At 59.6% G+C, this 22990-nt stretch overlaps 2 protein-coding genes across 2 annotated transcripts in view; one reads left to right on the top strand and one right to left on the bottom strand.

The window, feature by feature from the left end:
• Positions 1-1775: 1775 nt before the first annotated feature.
• Positions 1776-22123, top strand: NBEAL2 (neurobeachin like 2). Its single transcript, XM_027907769.1, has 48 exons — positions 1776-1856; positions 1935-2041; positions 2564-2653; positions 2727-2798; positions 2918-3016; positions 3661-4232; positions 4321-4453; positions 4542-4661; positions 4741-5071; positions 5172-5254; positions 5359-5451; positions 5770-5941; positions 6411-6544; positions 6639-6798; positions 6871-6973; positions 7453-7603; positions 7746-7904; positions 7976-8135; positions 8292-8377; positions 8605-9267; positions 10036-10214; positions 10291-10450; positions 11818-11955; positions 12150-12455; positions 12549-12698; positions 13301-13458; positions 13532-13656; positions 13804-13924; positions 14010-14167; positions 14338-14471; positions 14563-14670; positions 15336-15431; positions 15510-15634; positions 15718-15858; positions 15940-16070; positions 17189-17298; positions 17384-17501; positions 17587-17684; positions 17765-17881; positions 17970-18059; positions 18179-18288; positions 18373-18545; positions 18977-19071; positions 19149-19265; positions 20127-20288; positions 20367-20515; positions 20731-20866; positions 21966-22123. The coding sequence occupies exons 1-48, from the start codon at positions 1850-1852 to the stop codon at positions 22068-22070; spliced, it is 7305 nt and encodes a 2434-aa protein (XP_027763570.1). The 5' UTR covers positions 1776-1849; the 3' UTR covers positions 22071-22123.
• Positions 21618-22990, bottom strand: part of SETD2 (SET domain containing 2, histone lysine methyltransferase) — a 65232-nt gene continuing 63859 nt past the window's right edge. Inside the window, exon 22 of the mRNA XM_027907766.1 lies at positions 21618-21649. The gene's annotated coding sequence lies outside the window, so the exon portion shown is untranslated. The remainder of the gene's footprint in view (positions 21650-22990) is intronic.

Below are 22990 nucleotides of genomic sequence, written 5' to 3'. Positions count from 1 at the left end.
TTTTTTTTCCTGGGAAAGCCCCCAAAACCCCCCTTTTGGAGGCAACAACCGTTGCAAAAAATCCCCTCAAACTTCTCCCCCTGTAAATCCCCAACAGAACCTGATTTTTGAGCAAACCCCCATTTTTGGGGACAAAAATCCCTCATTTGGCACAGCCAGAGCTGGGAAATTTGGGGCATCTTCGTCTTCTCCATCATCACCAAGGTCCAGCACCAACATGGGGTGAAGTTGGGGTAAAAGGGAATCTTTTCCCTGTTTTTTGGGGTACAAAGGGAATTTTTCCCTCGTTCTTCTGGTTTGAAAAAGAGATTTTTTTTTTCCTCTCTGTTTTTGGGTTGCAAGGGGATTTTCTCCCCTATTTTTGGGGGTACAAAGGCAATTTTTCCCCTATTTTTTTGGTCTGAAGAAAATAATTTTTCCCTATCTCTTCAGTTTGAAAAAAGCATTTTTTCCCTGGGTTTTTTTGAGTTAAAAAGGGATTTTTTTTCTCATATTATTTTGGGTAGAAAAAGGGGGTTTTCCCCTGATTTTTTTTGCTGCTGACTCCTCAAATTAACCCGTTCCCTCCTGATCCCCACAGAGAGTTTCCAAGCAGGAAAACAGCTCCCTGAGACACTCCAGCTCCGACTGATCCATCTTTTCGGAGCCATCCTCTCTGGCTCCAAGGTAATGCTGGGGAGGAGGAGAATTGGGATCATCATTCAGGGAATAAAACCCCAAAGTTTTATTATTCCAAGCAAGAGAAAGGCTGGAATTGAACCACCGATTTTTCCAAAGCTTTTAAAAATCATGGTTAAAATTCCAGCCTAAATCCGGGTGGGATGGGCTTAAAAACCATCAAATCATTAAATTAAATAGTTAAATTTAGTAAAATAATTCAATAAAATAATTCAGTAAAATAATTCAATAAAATAATTCAGTAAAATAATTCAGTAAAATTATTAAATAATTAAGTTAAATAATTAAGTTAAATAATCAGATTTAATAAAATAATTCAATAAAATAGTCAAATTAAATAATTAAATCGGATAAAATAATTCCATAACATAATGAAAACCGGTAATTAGATTAAGCAAAATAATTCAATAAAATAATGAAAAGCAGTAATTAGATTAAGTAAAAATAATTCAATAAAATAATGAAAACTGGTAATTAGATTAAGTAAAAATAGTTCAATTAAATAATGAAAAGCAGTAATTAGATTAAGTAAAAATAATTCAATTAAATAATTAACTTAAATAATTGAATTAAGCAAAATAAATAATTAAATTAAGTAAAAGAACAAAATTAGGTAAAAGATTGAAATTAAGTAAAATAACGAAATTATAGGAAGGTCTGAAGTTCAAGCTGCTGCCTCACCCCCAGTCCACCTCTGGGATGGAGGATGGAAAATTCTTGGACTCATAAATTCGATCAGAAACGAGTCTTAATTGGCGCAGCGATTAAAAATCAACCTCATTAATAACTCCCAACCGGGCTTTAAATCAATTTACACCCCGGGAGGGAGGAGGGCGGGTCAGAGCTGGAGCCCCAGGGGTGTGAGGTGGTGGGTTCTGTGTGACCCCTGAACATCCCTGCCGTGTCCCCACAGCCCAACGCGCTGCGGGCCATCACCCCGGGGGCGGTGGAGGTGCTGCTGGGGCTGCTGCAGCAGCGGGGCGGTGCCCCCGCCCTGCTGGAGGCCACGCTGCGCTCCCTCGTGGCCGTGGTCCACGTCCTGCACGGCTCCAGCCCCGGCGCCGGCCCCGTGTCCCTGCGGCAGCTCCTGGACGGATATTTCCGCGTCCTCAACTCCCACCTGCCCGCGGCTCCCAAGGCGCCCGGGGCCCTGCTGGGCCTGCGGGTGCTCATGCTGGGTAGGTGGTGGGGTGTGTGTGGGGGGTGTGGGGGGGGTGTGGGGTGGATGGGGCTGAGCCACCGTCCCCGCCACGCAGATGCCATCCCGGCCATGCTGAGCTGCGAGGACCGGCCGGTGCTCCAGGCCACGTTCCTGAGCAACAACTGCTTCGAGCACATCATCCGCCTGCTGCAGAACAGCACGGTACGCCAGCGCCTCCGGGGGGACCTCCAGCCTCGGCCCCAGCCCCGCCATTCCTGCCCCTGAGTGATCCTGGGACAGGGTGGGACGTCCTTGGTGACACCAGGGTTGGGCCCCTTCACCGCCATCCTCGCCCTTGCTGGTTCTAAGCAATCCTGGGAAAGGGTGGGGTGTCCCCCTTGGTGACATCTTCATCCCCATCCTCACCTTTACTGGTTCTAAATGATCCTGGAAAGGGTGGGATGTCCCCCTTGGTGACATCTTCATCCCCATCCTCACCTTTACTGGTTCTAAATGATCCTGGAAAGGGTGGCATGTCCCCCCGTGGTGACACCTTCATGTCCACCCTCGTCCTTCCTGGCCCTCAGTGACCCCAGGACAGTGTGGCTGCGCTGCCGCTGCTCCTGTGGGGTGGGGCCCCTCCAAACCCCCTTTCCTGTGTCCCTCTGTCCCATTCCCCCCCGTGTCCCTGTGTCCCCGTGTCCCTGTGTCCCCGTGTCCCACTCCCCACCCCGTGTCCCACAGCTCTACCTCGGCAGCTCGCGGGAGGCGGGTGAAGCCCGGGACGAGGTTCCCACACGGAGCAGGGATGGACTGCAGCAGGTACGGGGTGGGGCCACCCCCTAACCCAACTGCAGGTGTGGTGGGGTGTCCCCCCCGCAGCCCCACTGTTCCCGTGTCCCCACAGGGCGCTGATGCCATCGCGGTCCACGCCCTCGGGGTGCTCACGGCCATCATGAGCAACTCACCCTCGGCCAAGGTGGGCAACCAAGCAGAGGACACCCCAAAAGCACCTGGGTTTGGTGTTGCCACCTGCCCGGGTGGGCTGGGGGGCGAGCAGGGAGTCCCACGGGGTCCCACGTGTCCGTGTGCTTGCAGGAGGTGTTCAAGGAGCGCATCGGCTACACCCACCTCTACGAGGTGCTGAGGAGCCAGGGGCAGCCCACCCAACGCCTGCTCCAGGAGCTCCTCAACATGGTGAGCCTTCCCACTTCTCCTCCCTGCCGGGCACTGGTGGTTTGTGGTGGATTTCAGACCCCCCCTCCTCACCACTCAGTTCTCTCCACCCACCTGGGTTCCCATCCGCCCCATCCCTAGGGCTCCCGGGGGCATCTTTAGATTGGAGTCGTGCTCAGCTTTTGGGGAGTTTCGAGCCCTTTTGGATGTGGAACTGCTTATTCTGGTACTGCTGGACATGGGAGGGGCTCCAAGACCTTTGACGCATGGGGGTCTCTGAGATCCCTGATGTGTGGAGGTCTCCAAGATCCTTGATTCATGGAGATCTCTGAGATCCCTGATGTGTGGGGGTCTCCAAGAATTTTGATGTCTGAGGTCTCCAAAATTACTGATGCACAAGGGTCTCTTATGGACTTGATGCACTGGGGTCTCCGAGATTTTTTGTGTGTGGGCTCTCCAAGGCATTTGATGCACAAGGGTCCCCAAGACTCTTGGTGGACGAGAGTCTTGATATACTGGATGCATGGGAGTCAATTTTGATGCTCAGGAGTCTCCAAGAGTTTTGATGCATGAGGTCTCTGCTTCCAGCCCAGGGTGACCTGGGGGATGACCCGACCCTCTCCATGGGGTTGGAGGTGCCCCAACCGCCTCTTGTGTTCCAACAGGCAGTGGAGGGCGACCACAGCTCCTTCCCAGTGCGTCCCATCCGCAACGAGCAGCCGCTGCTGCTGCTGCTGGCCTGGCTGCCGGCGCTGGAGTGCCGGGATCTGCAGGTGTTCCTGTCGGGGTGGCTGCGGCGGCTCTGCGAGGCCTCCCTGCCCAGCCGCCTCACGTGCGTCAAGGCGGGCATGGTGGGCTCGCTGCTGGGCGCCCTGGGCACCGAGCCGGCTCTGCCCGCTGCCTGCTCCCAAAACCTGCTGGAGCTGCTGCGGGCCCTGGGCAGCCTGTCCATCCGGCCCGGCGAGCTGCGGCAGCTGCTGCGGCTGCTGCGGCACGAGCGGGGCCGGGGCCCTCACCCCTACGTGTGTCCCGTCATCCGGGCGCTCTCGGGCATGGCCAGGGCGGAGGGGCCCCCCCGGGCGCTGCAGAGCTTCGACCTGAGCCCGGGCATGGCAGGGATCATGGTGCCCACCATCCAGAAGTGGCCCGGAGGGGCCTTCGCCTTCCACGCCTGGCTGTGCCTGAGCGAGGAGGAGCCGGAGCCGCCCGCCAGGCCCAAGAGGAGGCAACTGTACAGGTGATGGTGGCTGCAGGGGCTGGGAGGGGCTGAGCTGAGGGTGAGGAGGGGCAGCACCACCATCCCCACCGTGTTTCTCCCCCACCAGCTTCTTCACGGCCGGGGGGACGGGCTTCGAGGCGTTCTTCACCGCCGGCGGCGTGCTGGTGGTGGCCGTCTGCACCAAGAAGGACTACATGACCGTGGCCTTGCCGGAGTTTGCCTTCAATGACTCGGCCTGGGTGAGCGCCACCCCCCCGTCCCTGTCACCAGCAGTGAGGGGGGGCAGTGAGGCCACCAGGACGCCCTGACAGCCCTGCCTGCCCCCAGCACTGTGTGGACATCGTCCACGTGGCCGGGCGCCGACCCTTCGGCCAGAACGTCGTCAGCGTCTACGCCGACGGGCACCTGCGGAAGACGGCGCAGCTCCGCTTCCCCTCCCTCCACGAGGTGAAGGACCCCCCCCTGACCCAGCCAGACCCCTCCTCGTGGATGTTGGGGGGCTGAGCAAGACCCTTCTTCTTTCCAGTCCTTTACCTCCTGCTGCATCGGCTCCGCGGGTCACCGGACCACCACCACCGCTGCCACCACCACCAGCCACCCGCCGGCGCCCCACGGCCCCGAGCTGGTCTTCCCCTCACACCCTGTGCTGGGACGCTCCCAGTCTGTCCCAGCCACCCTCGGCCCCCACTCTTGGACCCCCACTCAGCTGCCCACGGAGGGGGTGGTGGCCACCACGGCGGCCGGGAGCCAGGACATGGAGTGGGGCAGCCCCACGTCCCTGGAGGGTCACCTGGGCTCCGTGGCCATCTTCTGTGAGGCTCTGCAGCAGGCCCAGGTCAAGGCTCTGTTCTGTGCAGGTACACCAGGGTGGGACGTGGGGGGATGTCCACAGAGGTGCTGGTGGCAGCCAGGGTCTCCTCCACCGTGTCCCAGCTCACCCCAGTCCTCCTCCCCCAGGACCCAATGTCACGTCACCGTTTACACTGGAGGGAGACCTGATGGAGCTGAGCAGCAAACTGCTGCTGTACTACACCCCCCAGGTGAGGAGAGACACCCCCCGGGGACAGGGACAGCGCTGCCAGACCCTGTGCCGTGAGGGACATCTCCAGGAGCACGAGGGTGCTCCCATGGTGCTCTCCTCCAGGCCTGCAGGAACAACATCTGCCTGGACCTCTCTCCCAGCCACAGCCTGGACGGGAGGCTGACGGGGCACAAGGTGGTCAACTGGGACGTCAAGGTACGCTGGGCACGGGGTGACACGTCCACCCCACGGCGTGGAGACGGGTGGGTCCATCCTGGGCTGCAACCCCAGGGCAGGACCCCCACGGGGTGTTGGTTGGACCCTGCAGAGGCTGTGCACGTGGTGCTGTGTCCACCAAGGACCTGCATGGCCCGTGGGTCCCCTGAGGACCCGTCTGCCCCGTCCAGGGTGGGCACCAGGGGTGGTGCAGGGGAACAGGTGGCTTTTGGGGACCCCAGTTAAAAAATTTCTGCTGTGCAGCCTCTTCCTCTGGTGCCCAGCAAGGCCTCTCCCCTCCCTCCCTCCCTCCCTCAGGATGTGGTCAACTGCGTGGGTGGGATGGGCGTGCTCCTGCCCCTGCTTGAGCAAGTGGTGTCCAAGAAGGAGGAGCCCGAGGATGAGGAGGAGACCAACGACCTGGTGGGGCCAGAGCTGACATCCTCCAGGAACGCCCAGGGCTTGCTCATCCCGCTGGGGAAGTCCTCGGGTGAGGAGTTCAGGGGTGTGGAGCAGGAGTCGGGTGGTTGGAGGGAACCACGGTGCCGTGGAGGTGTTCCCGGTGTCTACCACAGACAGGAGAGGTCTTGCCTGAGGCACCACGAGGTGTGGGGTAATGGAGAAGCCACTTTTGACATCGTTATGGCCCAATTAGTCACGAACAAGCAGTGCTGGGAAGGTGAGGGTGGCTCCAGCCACCTCCAGGTTGCCTGTGGGTGGAATCTCTGATGTCTCAGAGCGGGGCTGGATCCGTGCAGGAGCCTTTTGGCATGGGTGGGACGTGCTTTCTCCTGACACCCAGCTGCTTGTTCCCAGGCTCAGAGCAACAGAGCTTTCCACCTCCATAACTGCGAGGAAAACAGGAGAACAGGGTGAAAAGTCTGGAGGGCAGAGCTGGTGGTGGGGTCTCCAGGAGGGTGTTTGGGTGGGCCCAGGGCTCACAGCTCTGTGCCTTGCAGAGAACAGGCTGGAGAGGAACAGCGTGGCCGCCTTCCTGCTGCTGGTGAAGAACTTCATCCGGCACCACCCCGTGAACCAGGAGAGCCTGGTGCAGTGCCACGGACCGGCCATCATCGGGGCGCTGCTGCAGAAGGTTGGGGGGGGCTCCCAAAACTCCATCCTGTGATCCCCAGCGTCGTTCCAAAGGGAGTGGCAGGAGTACAAGCGTCCCCTCCGTCCCGTGGCAGGTCTCTGGCGCTCTGCTGGACATGAGCACGCTGATGGCCTCGCAGCTCCTCATGGAGCAGGTGGCTTCTGAGGGCAGCGGGCTCCTGCTGCACCTCCTGTACCAGCACCTCCTCTTCGACTTCCGCATCTGGAGCAACAGCGACTTCGCCGTGCGCTTAGGTGGGATGGGGGGGCTGGGGGTGTCCCCCCTTCCCCGCCAGCCTCCGGGCCCCTCACACCTTCTGCCTGCAGGTCACATCCAGTACCTGGCCAACGTGGTCAAGGACCACAAGCAGCGCATCCGCAAGAAGTACGGGGTGCAGTTTGTCCTCGACTCCATCCGCACGTACTACGGGTGAGCTGTGGGTGGAGCCGGTGCTGCAGGATGCTGAGGTGGTGGTGGGAATGGTGGGCGTCACCCCTCGGAGCTCCACTTCGGGCTAGACACCCCTTTCTAGGGGTAACACCCCTCCTTCTGGTGTGGGAGCATTGTGGGTGCAGGATCTCCCACTCCAAGTGGCCGTGTCCCGTCCCCAACCCTGTGCTGGCTCCCAAATCCATCCCCAGCGTCTCTCCCTCAGCCACCAAGAGCGTGGCGGCTTCTGCAGCGAGTCTGTGCCCTTCTCTTGTTTGATGTGTTGCTGTACGTCTGTGGTTTGGGGGTGCTCATCCCCTGCAGAGACCCAAAAGCGTGGGGTGGATGTTTCCCGTGGGCCAGAAGATCCCTGGATGTCCCCATGGGGCGGCTCCTCAGGCTTCGTGGCGGGATTTGGGATGGTGCTGGTGATGGGTGACAAGGGACTGTACATGTCCCCACGTGTGTCTGTCCACCAGCACCTCCAGGGAGACCACGGCCACTGATGACATCAAGACAGTGCAGACATCCCTCTTCGGCCTGGTGAAGGATTTCTTCTGCCGGAGCTTCTCCGGGGAGGAGATGCAGAGCTTGCTGAGCTACCTGGCTGGGGCCCAGGACGAGCAGCAGGTACGTCACCGACCCACCCTGGTCCCTGAACTCCTCATCGTGCCATGGGCTGGGACGGCACTTGGCAGCAGGTGGGGAGAAGCTGTCGAGGTCGTGGTGGGACACTTGGAGGGCCGTGGACAACCAGCCCCGTGTCCTGCAGGTGTGTGGGGCGCTGGAGGTGATCCACAGCCTGCTGAAGGGCTCACCTGCCCAGGAGCAGCTCTTCACCTTCCTCTTCGAGCCAGGCCAGGTGGAGGTTCTCTTCTCCCTGCTGGTGCAGAAAAAGTTCTCGGATGAAGTGCGGGAGAGGGTCTTCAAGGTAAGGGGGGGGTCCCCAGCGCCCACCTCTCGCCATCCCCAGTGAGGTGACACCTCTCACTGTCCCTCCAGATCCTCTACAAGATGCTGAAGTACGAGAAGGTCCCTGAGCGCAGCAAGAGCCGCCTGAAGCTGAAGGACATTGGGTACCACGGGCTCATCTCCTACCTCAGTGATGTCCCCAGCTCCACGCTGCTCTTCCGCTGCCTCTCCGAGCAGGTCCTCGGGGCAGGTACCGTGTCCCAAAAATGTACATTCCAAAACACCTGCCGTGGGATCACCGCTGCTGGCTTCCCACGAGGCTCAGCTGGTCTTGGGACTGGGGATCTTGGGTGGCTTTTGGGGACAGCGGGTGTCTCACCACTGTGCTGTCTCTCCTTGCCCACAGACCCTCCCAACTACAAGGACCTGGTGGCCGTGGTTTACCTGTCCCACCGGGCTGAGCTGACCGTCCGGCTCGACCTCTGCCGCAAGGTGAGGGGACAGAGGTGTCACCCCGGGGCTCAGCTCCCTGGGCACCCAGCCACGCCCAGACGTGGTGGTGGCGTGTACGTGGATGTGCCAGCATGGAAGTGGCACAGCCCCAGCACCTCGTGCTGGTGATGGAGGATCTTGGGTGCTCGAGACAGAGGATCCAAGCATCAACCCATCAGGGACTGGGGCAGCAGCATCAGATCTCCTCCCTTTTCCTTCCCCTGCAGCTCTTCCACCTGATCTACGCGCAGCAGGACCTGGTGAGGCAGCTGGCCAGGCTGGCAGGGTGGCAGGACACCCTCACCAAGCTCTACGTCAGGGAGTCCTACGAGTCCCGCCAGCACAGCCTGAGCACCGGCGGGGGCTGCCTGGAGCTCCTGCGCCTCTCCGAGCCCCCCGGCAAGGAGGGCACGAGCCCACCGCCCGCCGAGCTCCCGGAGCTCGACGTCTTCCTCCCGCTGGGGTACGAGGCCTCAGACCAGGAGCTCTCCGAGGGCTTCTCCGACCACTCCATCTCGCCGAGCGGCCGCACCAAGTCCTTCCACTCCTACAACTTCAAGTCTTTCGACTCCTCCGACCGGGCCAGCCGCTCGTCCTCCAACCCCGGCGACGGCCCCACCTTCGACGGCGTCTACCACCCGCTGTCGCCCTTCTCCACCTCCCCCTTTGACCTGGGGCTCGACCTGGCCAGCACCAGCTCCGTGGCCACGGCCGAGAGCGGTGCCCAGACCCCCGGCAGCGGCCCCGGCACCCCGTCCCCCCTGGAGAGCTTCAAGCCCTTCCCGGGAATGCGGGCGCGCAAGAGCTCCAGCCTCTCCAACGTCCTGGACGAGAGCAGCTACCAGGACGTGCTGCCCAGCGACAACGTCTCCAACACCAGCAACCCCCAGGTGAGCCCCAAACCCTCGTACCCACCACCCTGGAGCACTCTGGACACCAACTTTGCGGTTTGTACGGACAGGCTGGGAATGAGAGGCTGGGAAGCAGAGCCGGGAAAGGGCCCTGGGGGTGCTGGTGGGTGCCAGTTGTCCCTGAGTCAGCAGTGCCCTGGCAGCCAGGAGGGACATCCCTGTCCTGGGGGCATCAAGGAGGGGATTGTCCCGCTCTGCTCTGCCCTGGGGAGGCCTCACTTCAACATTGGGGCAGTTTGGGGGGACACAATGGAAGAGAGAGATTGAGCCATTGGAGAGTGTCCAAAGGAGGGCAAAGAGATGGGGAAGGGCCTGGATTTGGAGCCGTGTGAGGACACTGAGGGCACTTGGGGTGTTCAGCTGGAGAAGAGGAGACTGAGGGGAGACCTCCCTGCAGTTCCAGCTGCCTGGGCAGGGGCAGAGGAGGGGCAGGACTGAGCTCTGCTCTGGGGGGAGCAGGGACAGCCCCCAGGGAATGGCTGGAGCTGTGTCAGGGCAGGCTCAGGGTGGATCTCAGGGAAAGGCTCTTCCCCCAGAGGGTGGTTGGCACTGAACAGGCTCCCCAGGGCAGTGGGCACAGCCCCAAGGCTGCCAGAGCTGCAGGAGGGTTTGGATGATCCTCTGGGGCACATGGTGGGATTGTTGGAGTGTCCTGTGCAGGGCCAGGAGCTGGACTGGGTGATCCTTGTGGGTCACTTCCAACTCAGCACATCCCGTGATTCCGTGATTGTCCCTCTCCGCTGGCAGCAAACCCCCGAGGAGGAGCTGTGCAACCTCCTGACCAACATCATCTTCTCGGTGACGTGGCGCGGGGTGGAGGGCTGGGACGACGCGGCCTGGCGGGAGCGCGGCCAGGTCTTCTCGGTGCTCACCAAGCTGGGCTCGGCCTGCGAGCTGGTGCGGCCCCCGGACGAGATCAAGCGCAGGTGAGTCCCGCCTGGCTCCGGGGGGTGTGAGATCCTCAGGGAAAAGGCCGCCCTGCTGAGCTCTGCTCTCCCCCAGCCTCCTGGAGATGATGCTGGAGTCGGCGCTGACCGACCTGAAGGAGTCGGGGCCGGGGGCCCTGCCCGGCCTCACCCACAACGCCCTCAAGCTGCTCCGGCTGCTCCAGGACTTTCTGTTCTCCGAGGGGCACAGCAACCAGGCCCTGTGGAGCGAGAAGGTGGGTGGGAGTGAGGGGGGATCCCTGGTCCCACACCTGAGCTTTGGAGCCCACTGCTAATGCCTGATCCCTGATGGGAGACCTGAGCCTAAACCCAACCCTGCCTGCAGCACTTCAACTTTCTCACCTTCGGATATAACCTTGGCCTTAACCCCAACCCTAACCTTAGTACATAACCTGGGCCTTAATCCTAACCTAACCTGAGGATATAACCTTGGCCTTAACCGTAACCTAACCCCCAGTCCCTGATGATAAAACCCTGAGTCTAAACACAGCCTTATCTACAGCCTTATCTAACCTTAGGAAATAACCTCGGCCTAATCATAAACTGTAAGTCAAAACCTAATCCTAACCTTAGAAATAACCTCGACCTTAATCCTAAATTTAAATCAAACCCTAACCCTAACTCTAACCCTAACCCTAGAAAAGAACCTCAGCCTTAAGCCTAAATTGTAAATCAAACCTCAGCCCTAACCTTAGGAAATAACCTTAGCCTTAATCCTAAATTTAAATCAAACCCTAATCTAACCCTAACCCTAGAAAAGAGCCTCAGCCTTAATCCTAAATTGTAAATCAAATCCCAGCCCTAATCATAGGAAATAACCTCAGCCTTATTCCTACGCTGTAATTCAAAGCCTAATCCTAACCTTAGAAAATAATCTCAGCCTTAATCCTACGCTGTAATTCAAAGACTAATCCTAACCTTAGGAAATAACCTCGGCCTTGATCCTAAACTGTAAATCAACAGTTAATCCTAAACCTTAACTCTACATCCTTGTCATAAACCCCAACCCTTGATCCTAATTTTAACCCTAACCCTACACCTGTACTAAAAACCTAAGACATCCCAAATACTGATCTTAAAATTTAACCCTCCTTGTCATAAAACTCAACCCTAACCCCAGTCCTCTACCTCAGCCCTAATTCCAGTCCTCATTCCTAACCTTAGCTCTGAATTTTTGTCACAAAACCCAACCTTTAATCCTAATCTTAACCCTAACCCTACACCCTTACTATAAACTTTAGGCCTAACCTTAACTCACAACTGTAACGTAACCTCCTAAATCCTAATCCTTAAACCTACATACCCGCCCTTAACCTCAACCTGAAACCCAGTCCTATACCCCAGACCTAATCCCAGTCCTCATCCTTACCCCTGACCCTTCACCCTCACTCTAAACCCATTCCCTTAGCCCCACTCAGACCAGTCTGCCATGACCATTATGATTTGGGTTCTACCCTGCTCCAACCCCTAATCCTAAATCCTGCCCCCAACCCAAACCCAAAGCCGAGGGGTGCTGGGGTCAGCCCTGGTGGCTGGAGAGGGGTGGGATCCGTGCCCAGGGGGGGTCTGTCCGTGTCCCCAGATCTACGAGGGGGTGAACAGCCTGCTGGACAAGCTGGGCGCGTGGTACCACCTGGCCAACGGCACCTCCGACCTCCGGGAGATGGCCCAGACGGGGCTGCGAGTCCTCGTGGGCTACGTCCTGCTGCAGGACCCCCAGGTGGGTCACCTGTCCCCAGCGCTGGTGGTGGCATCCCAACCCTCCGAGTGGCCCCATCCCCATGTCCTGTGTCCCCCTAGCTGGGCTCATGGTGGGATCCCAGCCCTTGGAATGGCCCCGTATGATGTCCCACGTCCCTCCCAGTGGGATCCCAGCCCTTGGAGTGGCCCCATCCCGTGTCCATGTCCCCCCAGCTGCACTCCCTGGCCTACGTGAAGCTGCACAGCCTCCTGCAGACGTCCTCAGCTCCCAAGAGGGACGAGGCCTGTTACCTCCTGGGGAAGCTGGAGACGCCTCTGCGGCGCTCGCTGGAGGCCAAGTCGGAGACCTTCTCCTGGCTGGTGCCCATCATCCGGACCCTCATGGACCAGTGCTACGAGACCCTGCAGCTGCAGCTCTTCCTGCCCTCCCTGCCCCCCACCAACGGCAGCCCCACCTTCTACGAGGACTTCCAGCTCTTCTGCACCACCCCCGAGTGGAGGGGCTTCATCGAGAAGCACGTAGGTGTCACTGCTGGGGCAGCACCTGGATGATGTGGGGAGGGCGGGTGTGAAGCCCTGGAAACACCTCTTCTGTCCCCCTGGTTTTCCCAGGTGCAGCCCACCATGGCCCAGTTTGAGATGGACACCTTTGCCAGGAGCCACGACCACATGTCCAACTTCTGGAACGCCTGTTACGACGCCATGATGAGCAGCGCCCAGCGGCGCGAGCAGGAGAAGGCGGCCAGCCGCAAGATGTTCCAGGTCCTGCCTGCTCCTCACCCCTGGGATGTCACCTGGGGCTGTGCTTCTCATCCTGGGAATGTGCTCCTCATCCCTGGGATGTCACCTGGGGCTGTGCTTCTCATCCCTGGGAATGTGCTCCTCACCCCTGGGATGTCACCTGGGGCTGTGCTTCTCATCCCTGGGAATGTGCTCCTCACCCCTGGATGTCACCTGGGGGTGTGCTCCTCATTCTGGGGACATGCTCCTCACTCCAAGGATGTCATCCAAGGAATGTGCTCCTCATCCTGGAGACACGATCCTCATCCCTGCAATATAATCCTGAGGATGTGCTCCTCATCCCCGGGGTGTCACCCAGGGCATGTGCTCCTCATCCTGGAGACACGATCCTCATCCTGGGGACATGCTCCTCACCCCAAGGATGTCACCCAGGGCATGTGCTCCTCACCCCGGGAACATGATTCCTGGGCCATCATCCCAGTGCTGTGCTTCTCTCCCCAAGCACATCATCCTGGGGACGTTCCCCTTGCCCTGGGGATGTCCCCCATGAACACGCTCCTCACCTCGGGCCTGTCCCCAAGCCCCAGCCCTGCTGTCCCTTCACTCTGGCGCTCTCTGGGCAGGAGCTGGTGCTGGAGCCGGTGGCCAAGCGCTCCAAGGCGGAGAACGCCCGGCACAGCAACGTCCTCAAGCAGGCCAACAACCACCAGAGCACGGTGCTGAAGCAGTGGAGGTCCCTGTGCCGCCTGCTCACCTCGCCCCGCTCCGCCTGGGCCGACCGGTGAGCCCCTTCCCTGGGGAAGGGGGGCACAACCGGGGGGTCCCCGGGGTGCCTGACCCCTCTGTGCCCCCAGGAACCCTCCGGAGGTTCGCTGGAAGCTGTCGAGCGCAGAGACCTACTCGAGGATGAGGCTGAAGCTGGTGCCCAACCTCAATTTCGACCAGCACTTGGAGGCCAGTGCCCTGCGGGACAACCTGGGTGAGGCACTGGGGCACCCAGGGGACCCCCGTGCCAGGGGTGGGGGTGGGCTGGGAGCTGTCACAGGCAGTGTTGAATTTGGGGGCCCTTCTCAGGAATGGTCCCCCAGCTCTGGGGGCACCTGCTGACCCCCCCTCCTCATTTCAGGAGCCGACCATCTCCAAACCCCCACCGAGTCCCTCCCGCTCGCCATGGCCAAGGAGGCCAAGGTGAGCGAGCTGGAGGACGACCAGCTGGCCGAGGAGGACCTGCCTGTGCTGGACACCCAGTGAGTGTCCCCGTCCCCGCCACGGCACCAGCTCTCCCGGGCCGGGGGTGTCACCGGGGTGTCCTCACCCCGCTGTGCCCCCCAGGGCCGAGCCCAAGGAGCAGAGCCAGCGGGAGAAGCTGGTGGTGTCGGAGGACTGCGAGCTCATCACCACGGTGGCCGTGGTCCCCGGGCGCCTGGAGGTGACAACCCAGCACGTCTATTTCTACGACGGCAGCAGCGACAAGGAGGAGACGGAGGGAGGTAACGGCGTGTGAGCCCTGAGGGGATTGAGGACCCCTCACTCCACTCATCTCCCCCAAACACATCACCCACAGTGGGGGTGGGCTTCTCCCAGCCCCATCCCTACCTTGGGAAAGGGGGCCTGGGTGGATGGTGATCCCTGTGGGACTCTGTGCCCCCCCTCTTGGCAGGGATCGGCCACGACTTCAAGCGCCCCCTGTCCCACCTGCGTGAGGTCCACCTGCGCCGCTACAACCTGCGCCGCTCCGCCCTCGAGCTCTTCTTCATCGACCAGGCCAACTACTTCCTCAACTTCAGAAAGAAGGTGGAACACCCTTATCCCACCCCCAAGCCCCTCCCAGGGCACTGCACTGCCCGAGCTCCAGTCAAACCATGTCCTCTCGCTGTCCCTCCAGGTGAGGAACAAGGTGTACTCCTGCATCCTTGGCCTGCGGCCCCCCAACCAGATCTACTTCGGCAGCCGCTCGCCCCAGGAGCTGCTCAAAGCCTCGGGGCTCACACAGGTGATGGCCTCTCCATGCCCATCCCCGTCCCATATGGATGGATGGAATTCCCAGATGGAAAAGGGGAGGGTGACAGCGTGGGACCAGGGATGGCCACAGGATGGGAATGACTCTGGGACTAGGGGTGGCTGTGGAATAGGGATGGCTCAGGGACCAGGGATGTCTCTGGGATCAGGGTGGTCCTGGGACTGGGACAACTGTGGCACCAGGGAGGGGCATGGCCATGGGACCAAGGATGACCATGGAACCAGGGGTGGATGTGGGACCAGGAGTGGCCATGGGGCCTGGGCTAGCTGGGAGGTGGATACAACCATGAGTCTGGGGACAGCTATGGGGGGGATATGAGAGCAGGGGTGACCCCTGGATAGGGTATGGCTCTGGGAGGGGGATGGCCATTGGACCAGGGGTGACTTTGGAACCAGGGATGGCCATGGTGTGGAGGTGGCCGTGAGACTGGGGACAGCCATGGGACCAGGGGTGGCCGTGGGATTAGGGACAGCCGTGGTACCAGAGGTGTGCCATGGCCATGGGACTGGGGACAGCTGAGGGACCAGAGATGTTCTGGGACCAGTGATGGCCATGGGACGGGCCCTGCCATGTGGTGAGGTGTCTGCCCTGTCTCCTGCCCCTCCAAAGCTCCTCTGACCCCCGTCCCCCCCCTCCAGAAATGGGTCCTGCGGGAGATCTCCAACTTCGAGTACCTCATGCAGCTGAACACGATCGCGGGGCGCACCTACAACGACCTGTCCCAGTACCCCGTGGTGAGCCCCAGGTCCCCCCAGAGCCCCCACAGCGAACCTGTGCCCCCCCCAGCCTCACCCACCTTCAACCCTCTCCAGTTCCCCTGGATCCTGCGGGATTACGTCTCAGAGACCCTGGACCTCTCCAACCCCGCCGTGTTCCGCGACCTGTCCAAGCCCATCGGGGTGGCCAACGAGCGGCACGCCCGGGACGTGAAGGAGAAGTGAGTGCCCCAAAAACAAAGGACAGGGAATGCATGGAGTGCCCGGTTGGCTCACGGTGCACCCCCTCCCACCTCTCCTCCAGGTACGAGAGCTTCGAGGACCCCACGGGCACCGTGGACAAGTTCCACTACGGCACCCACTACTCCAACGCGGCCGGGGTGATGCACTACCTGATCCGCACCGAGCCCTTCACCACCCTCCACATCCAGCTGCAGAGCGGCAGGTGGGCCCCAAGGAGGGTGGGCCCCAAGGAGGGGACGTCAGGGAGTCAAACAGCCTCCAACCAGCCGTGCTGTGCCACCAGGTTTGACTGCTCCGACCGGCAGTTCCACTCGGTGCCGGCGGCGTGGCAGGCGCGCATGGAGAACCCCGTGGATGTCAAGGAGCTCATCCCCGAGTTCTTCTACTTCCCGGAGTTCCTGGAGAACCAGAACGGTAAGAGGGGAGCGTCCCCATCCGTGGGAGCGCTTGGGGGGGTCCGTGTCCCTCACTGAACTGAGGTTCTTGTTACGAGATCCTGAAAGACCAGCGTTTATATATATTTATTAATTATTAATTATGATATTATTATTGATTATCTACTATTCACTAATATGATATATTGATATGTTAAATATTATATATTCTTATATATTTTTAATTATGATATTTTATATATTATATACTATTATATGATATATAATATACAATATGTTATATTTTATATTATATATCACAATATATTATTCTATTGCTATGATATTATATGTTGTATATTAATATTTTGCTATTTTTATATTAATAAATTATTGTTTATTATTTTAAGGGTTCATTTCAGAACAGTTTGGTTGCAGTGGAAAGCAGGGCTGGAGCTGTTTGGGTTATTATTATCTGTAGAAATGTAGGAATATAAAAGTATAGAATTCTGACTTAGGAAAATGTAGAAGGGAAAAGAAACAAGGAAAGGATCAGAAATTTCTCACCACCTGTGGATCCAGAGACGAGACTTGATTGTTGCCATTTCCATGTTGAAGTGGTGGTTTGGTCGTGATCTGTAAGGGTGGGGGAAACCCCCAAAACACAAAATTCAGGGGGTTCAAATAAGTTCAGGTTCAGGTGGGAACACCCCAGAAATGAGTCTGGGGACACTTCAGGGCTCTTGGATGGTTTATGACCCTTCTGAGACATCCCCAGCATCGTTGGGCCAGTTGTGCCCCATGAGAAGGGATGGAAACCTTCAGTCCTACCTGGGAATGTCCCCCCATGGCAGGGGAGTGTCCCACCTGAGCCAGGGGTGTGAGGGAGGACATGGGCAGGACAAAACCCATTATCCCAGCAGGATCTGCTTCTTGTCAGCCTCTTCCCTCCTCTGGCTCCAAACCAGCTCATTGCTGAACAAAGATTGATTTGCTGTGGTCACCTTCTGAAGGTGCAGATGGGGATGGGGTGGAGACAGAGAATAGGGAGGGTGAAGTGGAGGTGGAGATGGGGAAGGGCTGGTTCTGCAAATGGCTGATAGTCTGAGCCACCAACCATCAACATCCCAGTCTCTCACACTCCCCCCCTTCCCACAGGCTTCGACCTGGGCTGTCTCCAGCTCTCCAACGAGAAGGTGGGTGACGTGGTGCTGCCGCGGTGGGCGCGGTCCCGCGAGGACTTCATCTACCAGCACCGCAAAGCCCTGGTGAGTCAGGGGGAGCTCATCCCCAGGGGGTGTCCCAGGAGGGTGGGAGGTGTTCCCAACCCCCCTGATGCCCCTCTTTGGCCAGGAGTCGGAGTATGTCTCAGCCCACCTCCACGAGTGGATCGACCTCATCTTCGGGTACAAGCAGCGAGGCCCGGCCGCCGTGGAGGCCCTCAACGTCTTCTACTACTGCACCTACGAGGGTGAGCTGTGGGGAAGGGAGCTGGGGGACCCCTCCTGGGGGGCATCTCCCAGGTGGTCCCCCCCCGTGACCATACCCATCCCCAGGGGCCGTGGACCTGGACGCCATCGCCGACGAGACGCAGCGGAAGGCCCTGGAGGGCATCATCAGCAACTTCGGACAGACGCCCTGCCAGCTGCTCAAGGTAGCTCAGACACCCCACCCCCAAACCCAGCCCCTTTCGAGGGGTCACCCCCCTGCTGATGGGTTCCCTCGCCCCTCCAGGAACCCCACCCCGCCCGGCTGTCGGCAGAGAGCGCGGCCCAGAGGCTGGCCCGCCTCGACACCCGCTCCCCCAACGTCTTCGAGCACCTGGACCAGCTCAAATCCTTCTTTGTGGAGGTGAGGGCGACCCCGGGGGGTCCCTGGGCAGGGCTGAGAGGGGTGGGGGTGACCAGGAAGGTGCCCAGCAGCTGCTGTGTCCCCACAGGGCATCAGTGACGGGGTGGCCCTGGTGCAGGCCGTGGTCCCCAAGAACCAGGCGCATTCCTTCATCACTCAGGGATCCCCCGACGTCCTGGTGAGTGTGGGAAAACCGGGACACAGGGTGGGGTTCTGCTAGTCCAGGGGGGGTCCAGCACCCAAGCGGGAGGGCTGTGGTGGTGGGAGTGGTGTCACTTCCCCTCCACCTCTGCCCAGGTCACCGTGAGCGCCAACGGCTTGTTGGGGACCCACAGCTGGCTGCCCTACGACAAGAACATCTCCAACTACTTCAGCTTCACCAAAGACCCTACCGTGTCCAACGCAAAGTGAGTCACCTGACCCCGCTCAGTGGTCCCCAGGGACGGTCCCTGGAGGTGCCAGCAGTGCAGCAGCTCATCCCTGCCCCTCAGGACGCAGCGGTTCCTGCAGGGCCCCTTCGCCCCCGGCGTGGATCTCAGCTCCCGCACGCTGGCCGTGTCTCCCGACGGGAAGCTGCTCTTCAGCGGGGGGCACTGGGACAACAGCCTGAGGGTCACCTCGCTGGCCAAGGGCAAGGTGGTGGGGCACATCACCCGCCACATAGGTACGACCTGCCCCCAGGATGGTGAGGGTCTGTGATGCCCTGACGGGGCTGTAGGGGCTGTGGGGGGAGAAGGGGACATGTGAGGGGCATCTCCCAATGTCTCCATGGGGACAGTCCGGGTTCCATCTCAGAGCTGGGGTGGGGTGAGGATCAGCAGCATCTCCACGCCCCAGAACATGTCTTGGAGCGGGGCAGCAGCAATTCCGTGTCCCAAAATATGTCTTGGAATGGGGTTGGCAGCAATTCCAACACACCCCAAAACACCTCTTGGAGTGGGGTGAGGTTTTGCAGTAGTTCCACACCCCAAAATACCTCTTGGAGCAGAGTAGCAGCAATTCCACATCCCAAAACACATCATGGTGCCTTCCCATGGAGTCAGGATGCCAAGTGCAGTGGGATGGCAGCTCATGGTGTCCCTCTGCCTGTCCCAGATGTTGTCACCTGCCTGGCTCTCGACCTCTGCGGCATCTACCTCATCTCTGGGTCCCGGGACACCACCTGCATGGTGTGGCAGGTCCTGCAGCAGGTGAGGGGTCATCTGGGGGGAGGGGCTCATGGTGGGCACTGCCAGCAGGTCACTGATGTCCGCATCCCCCACGCCAGGGTGGGTTTTCCAGTGGCTTGGCTCCCAAACCCGTGCAGGTCCTGTACGGCCACGACGCCGAGGTGACATGTGTGGCCATCAGCACCGAGCTGGACATGGCGGTGTCGGGCTCCAAGGTGAGCTGGAAGTTTTTAATTCTGGCTTATGATACATTTTGAGAAGAAGAAGAAGGGGAGGAGAAGAAAGAGAAAGAAGAAGCAAACGGAGAGAGAAAAGTAAACAGTCACCACCCATGGACCCAGCAACGAGACCTTATTGTTGCAATCTTGATGTCAAACTAATGGTCACGGTCTTGATCCGTCAGGGGTGGGATCAGCCCCCAAAACACGAAGTTCAGTGGGTTAAAATATGCTCAGCTTCAGGTGGGAAGGCTCAGGTTCCTCCCCTGGGTGGGGGTTTCACACGGTGGGATGTGACGTTGTGGATCATGGGGCACTTCAGGGGTCTTTGGTGGTTTATGACCCTTCTGAGACATGACCAGCATAGTTGGGCCAGTTGTGCCCCATCAGAAGGGATGGAAACCTTCAGTCCTACCTGGGAATGTCCCCCCCTGGCAGGGGAGTGTCCCACCTGAGCCAGGGGTGTGAGGGAGGACATGGGCAGGACAAAACCCATTATCCCAGCAGGATCTGCTTCTTGTCAGCCTCTTCCCTCCTCTGTCTCCAAACCAGCTCGTTGCTGAACAGAGGTTGATTTGCTGTGGTCACCTTCTGAGGGTGGAGATGGGGATGGGGTGGAGACAGAGAATAGGGAAGGGGATAGAAGTGGAGATGGACATGGGAAAGGGGAGGGAGGTGGAGAATGAGGAAGGGGATAGAAGTGGGTAGGGAAGGAGGTGGAGATGGAGATGGGGAACGTCTGGTTTTGCAAACGGACGATTGTCTGAGCCATCAGCCATTGACACTCCAGCCTCTCCCAGGCGGGGCAGTGCCACCCCCAGTGTCCCGTAGTCACCCCGTGTCCCCTCCCTCCCGCAGGACGGCACCATCATCACCCACACGGTGCGCCGGGGGCTCTTCATCCGCTCGGTGCGGCCGCCGGGCGAGAGCTGTCCCCCCGCCGTGCTGGCCCACCTGGCCGTGGGCCCCGAGGGGCAGGTGGTGGCCCAGAGCGCCGCTGGCCAGCGGCCCTGCCTCAAGGTACACCCCGGGGTCCCCCAGGGCTCCCCCCTGTCTGTCCCCAGCAGGGTGAGCTCCCCACCCTCTGCCCTCTTCCAGGACAGGTTCGCGCTCCACCTGTACTCCGTGAACGGGAAGCTCCTGGCATCTGTGCCCCTGGAGCGGGAGGTGACAGCCATGTGCCTCACCGATGACTTCGTGGTGCTGGGGACCACCCAGTGCGGGCTGGAGATCCGGGAGCTCCACAGGTACCGGCACAGCTGGCACGGGTGGGCAGGGGGGAGACAGGGAGGGTCTGGAAGGGGATGGGGGGAGAGGGGGAGAAGAGGGTGGGGATGGAGAAGTGGATGAGGATCTGAAGGGAGATGGAGATGAAGATTGGGATGGAGTAGAGGATGGGAGGGGGCCCTCCTTTGTCCCTCCCCCTCGGGGTGCAGGTCCCATCCCGCCCTCGTCTCTGCAGCCTCAGGGCGGCCGTGCCCCCCGTGCCCATGAGGGTGCCCGTGCACAGCGTGTCCGTCACCAAGGAGAAGAGTCACATCCTGGTGGGGCTGGAGGATGGAAAGCTCATCGTGGTGGGCGCTGGGCAGCCCGCTGAGGTGAGTGAGACCACACAGGGGGGTGGGAGGAGGGGCCCCAGGGTCTATGGGGTGCTGCCGGGCTGGGGCCAGCAACGTGGCCTCTGCAGAGCTGAGGGGGACAGGGGTGGGGAGGGGAAGGAGATGTGGGATAAGGGTGGGGATGGGATGAGATGGAGAGGGAGACTGGGAAGGGAATGAAGGTGAGGATGGGGGGGAAGATGAAGATGGAGGTGGAATGGAGATGAAGATGGAGATGGGGAAGGGGATGGAGGTGGACATGGAGATGGGGATGGGAATGAAGGCGGGGATGCAGTTGGAGATGGAATGAAGGAGAAGGTGGAGATGAAGATAGGGAAAGGGATGGAGGTGGACATGGGAAAATGGGATAGAGATGGGGATGGAGGTGGAGATTGGAAAGGGGATGGAGGTGAAGGTGGAGATGGAGGTAGGAAAAGGGATGATGGAGTTGAAGGTGGAGATGGAGGTAGACATGGAGGTGGTGATGGAGATAGGGAAGGGAAAAGAGGTAGAGATGGAGGGGAAAGTGGAGATAGGGAAAGGGATGGAATAAGGAAGAATAAGGAAGGGGAGGGAAGTGGAGATGGAGAACAAGGAAGGGGATGGAGACGGACATAGGGAAGGGGTGGTGGGTGGATGGCGATGAGGGGATTGGGAAAGGGATGTGGGTGCGGAAGGGGACAGTGATGGCAGAAGGGATGGGGATTTAGAAGGGGAAGGGGGTGAGTGTGTGTGGAGCTAAGGATGGGTTTGGAAGGGGATGTGCTGGGAGTGGTGGGTGTTCAGAACAGGGTGGGGATGGAGGAGTTGATGAGGATGGTGGTGGAGAAGCAGATGGACATTTGGGAAGGGATGTAGATGGAGTAGGGAATGAGAATCTGCAAGGAGAGTGGGGATGGAGAAGTGGATGAGGATCTGGAAGAGAATGGGGATGGAGAAGGGAATGGGAATGAGGATGAAGATGAAGAGGATGGGGATGGAGAACTGAGTGATGATCTGGAAGGGGATGGGAATGAAGAAGGGGTTGAGGATGGATGAAGGATTTGGGGATGGGGAAGGGGTCAGAGCCCGGGGTGGGCTCTCACCTCCCCCTCCCCAGGTGCGTCCGGGCCAGTTCCACCGGCGGCTGTGGCGATCCACGCGGCGCATCTCCCAGGTGTCGGCAGGAGAGACGGAATACAACCCCTCTGGGAGCCAGGCCTAAGCTGGGATCAACCCCTCTGGAGCCAGGCCTAGGCTGGGATCAACCCCTCCAAGGGCTGGCACCCACCACCCCCGGGGGGCACAGAGAGGGGACACCCCTTGGCCCAAGGGGGGGCTCAGGGGCTGAGGGGGGACCCCTGGGCCCCGAGGGGGTCCGGAGCCCCCGCTCCACCCGCCATCCGTGGCCTTATCCCTCCCTGGTGGGGCATCCAGCCCCCCCAGTTTTTCGGGAATGTATCCCCCATTCCCAGGCAGGGATGGGGGGCGGGAGGAGGTGGGGACCCCTCGCTGGGCAGGGGGTGCCATGGCCCCCCCGCCGTGCCCGCTGGCCAGGAGCCACCCAGAGTCGGCGTCCCCCCTTCCCCCCCTTATTTTTTATTTCTGCGCATTTTTAGATCTTTTACAGACAAAGATTATTATTAATATTAATAATTATAATAATATATCGGTGAGAAATCAGCGTGTGAAGCCCGTGGCTGCCCCAGGATGGGGGGGGGTGACGCCCCCTCCTGTGTGTCCCCCCCATGTCACCCCCCTCCGCTGTCCTACCCAGGGGGGGTGTCCCAGCACAGGCTGTGTCAGGTGGGGGGGGTCAGAGGGACTTGGGGACACTCGTGCTGTGAGTGTGGGGGGTCTCAGCAGCCCTGTAGCCACCCATCATGGGGGGGGGGGCGGTCTCAGTAGCTCCACACACTCGTGTCACGAGTTCTCAGCAGTGCCTGGCACAAATGTCATGAGTGGGGGGAGTCTCAGTAGCCACATCCACGTGTCACGAGCACGGAGGGTCTCAGCAGCCCCTCTCACACGTGTCACGAGCATGTGTGGCCTCAGCCACATGTCCTGAGCACAGAGGGTCTCAGCAGCCACTCACAGCTGTCACAAACACAGGGTGGGTCTCAGCGGCTCTTCTCTCACATGTCA

The sequence above is a fragment of the Empidonax traillii genome, unplaced genomic scaffold, assembly GCF_003031625.1.
Source record: "Empidonax traillii isolate 1590-97213 ecotype Southwest subspecies unplaced genomic scaffold, ASM303162v1 scaffold1540:size127936, whole genome shotgun sequence".
NCBI lineage: Eukaryota > Metazoa > Chordata > Aves > Passeriformes > Tyrannidae > Empidonax > Empidonax traillii.
Note: the sequence above shows the minus strand (reverse complement) of the source record. Positions and strands in the feature narration are given on the sequence as shown.

Coding starts and splice junctions, on each gene's coding strand:
- NBEAL2 (XM_027907769.1), top strand. Junction 6,974..7,452: donor TCCATCCGCACGTACTACGG/GTGAGCTGTGGG, acceptor TCTGTCCACCAG/CACCTCCAGGGAGACCACGG. Junction 18,060..18,178: donor AGGGATCCCCCGACGTCCTG/GTGAGTGTGGGA, acceptor ACCTCTGCCCAG/GTCACCGTGAGCGCCAACGG.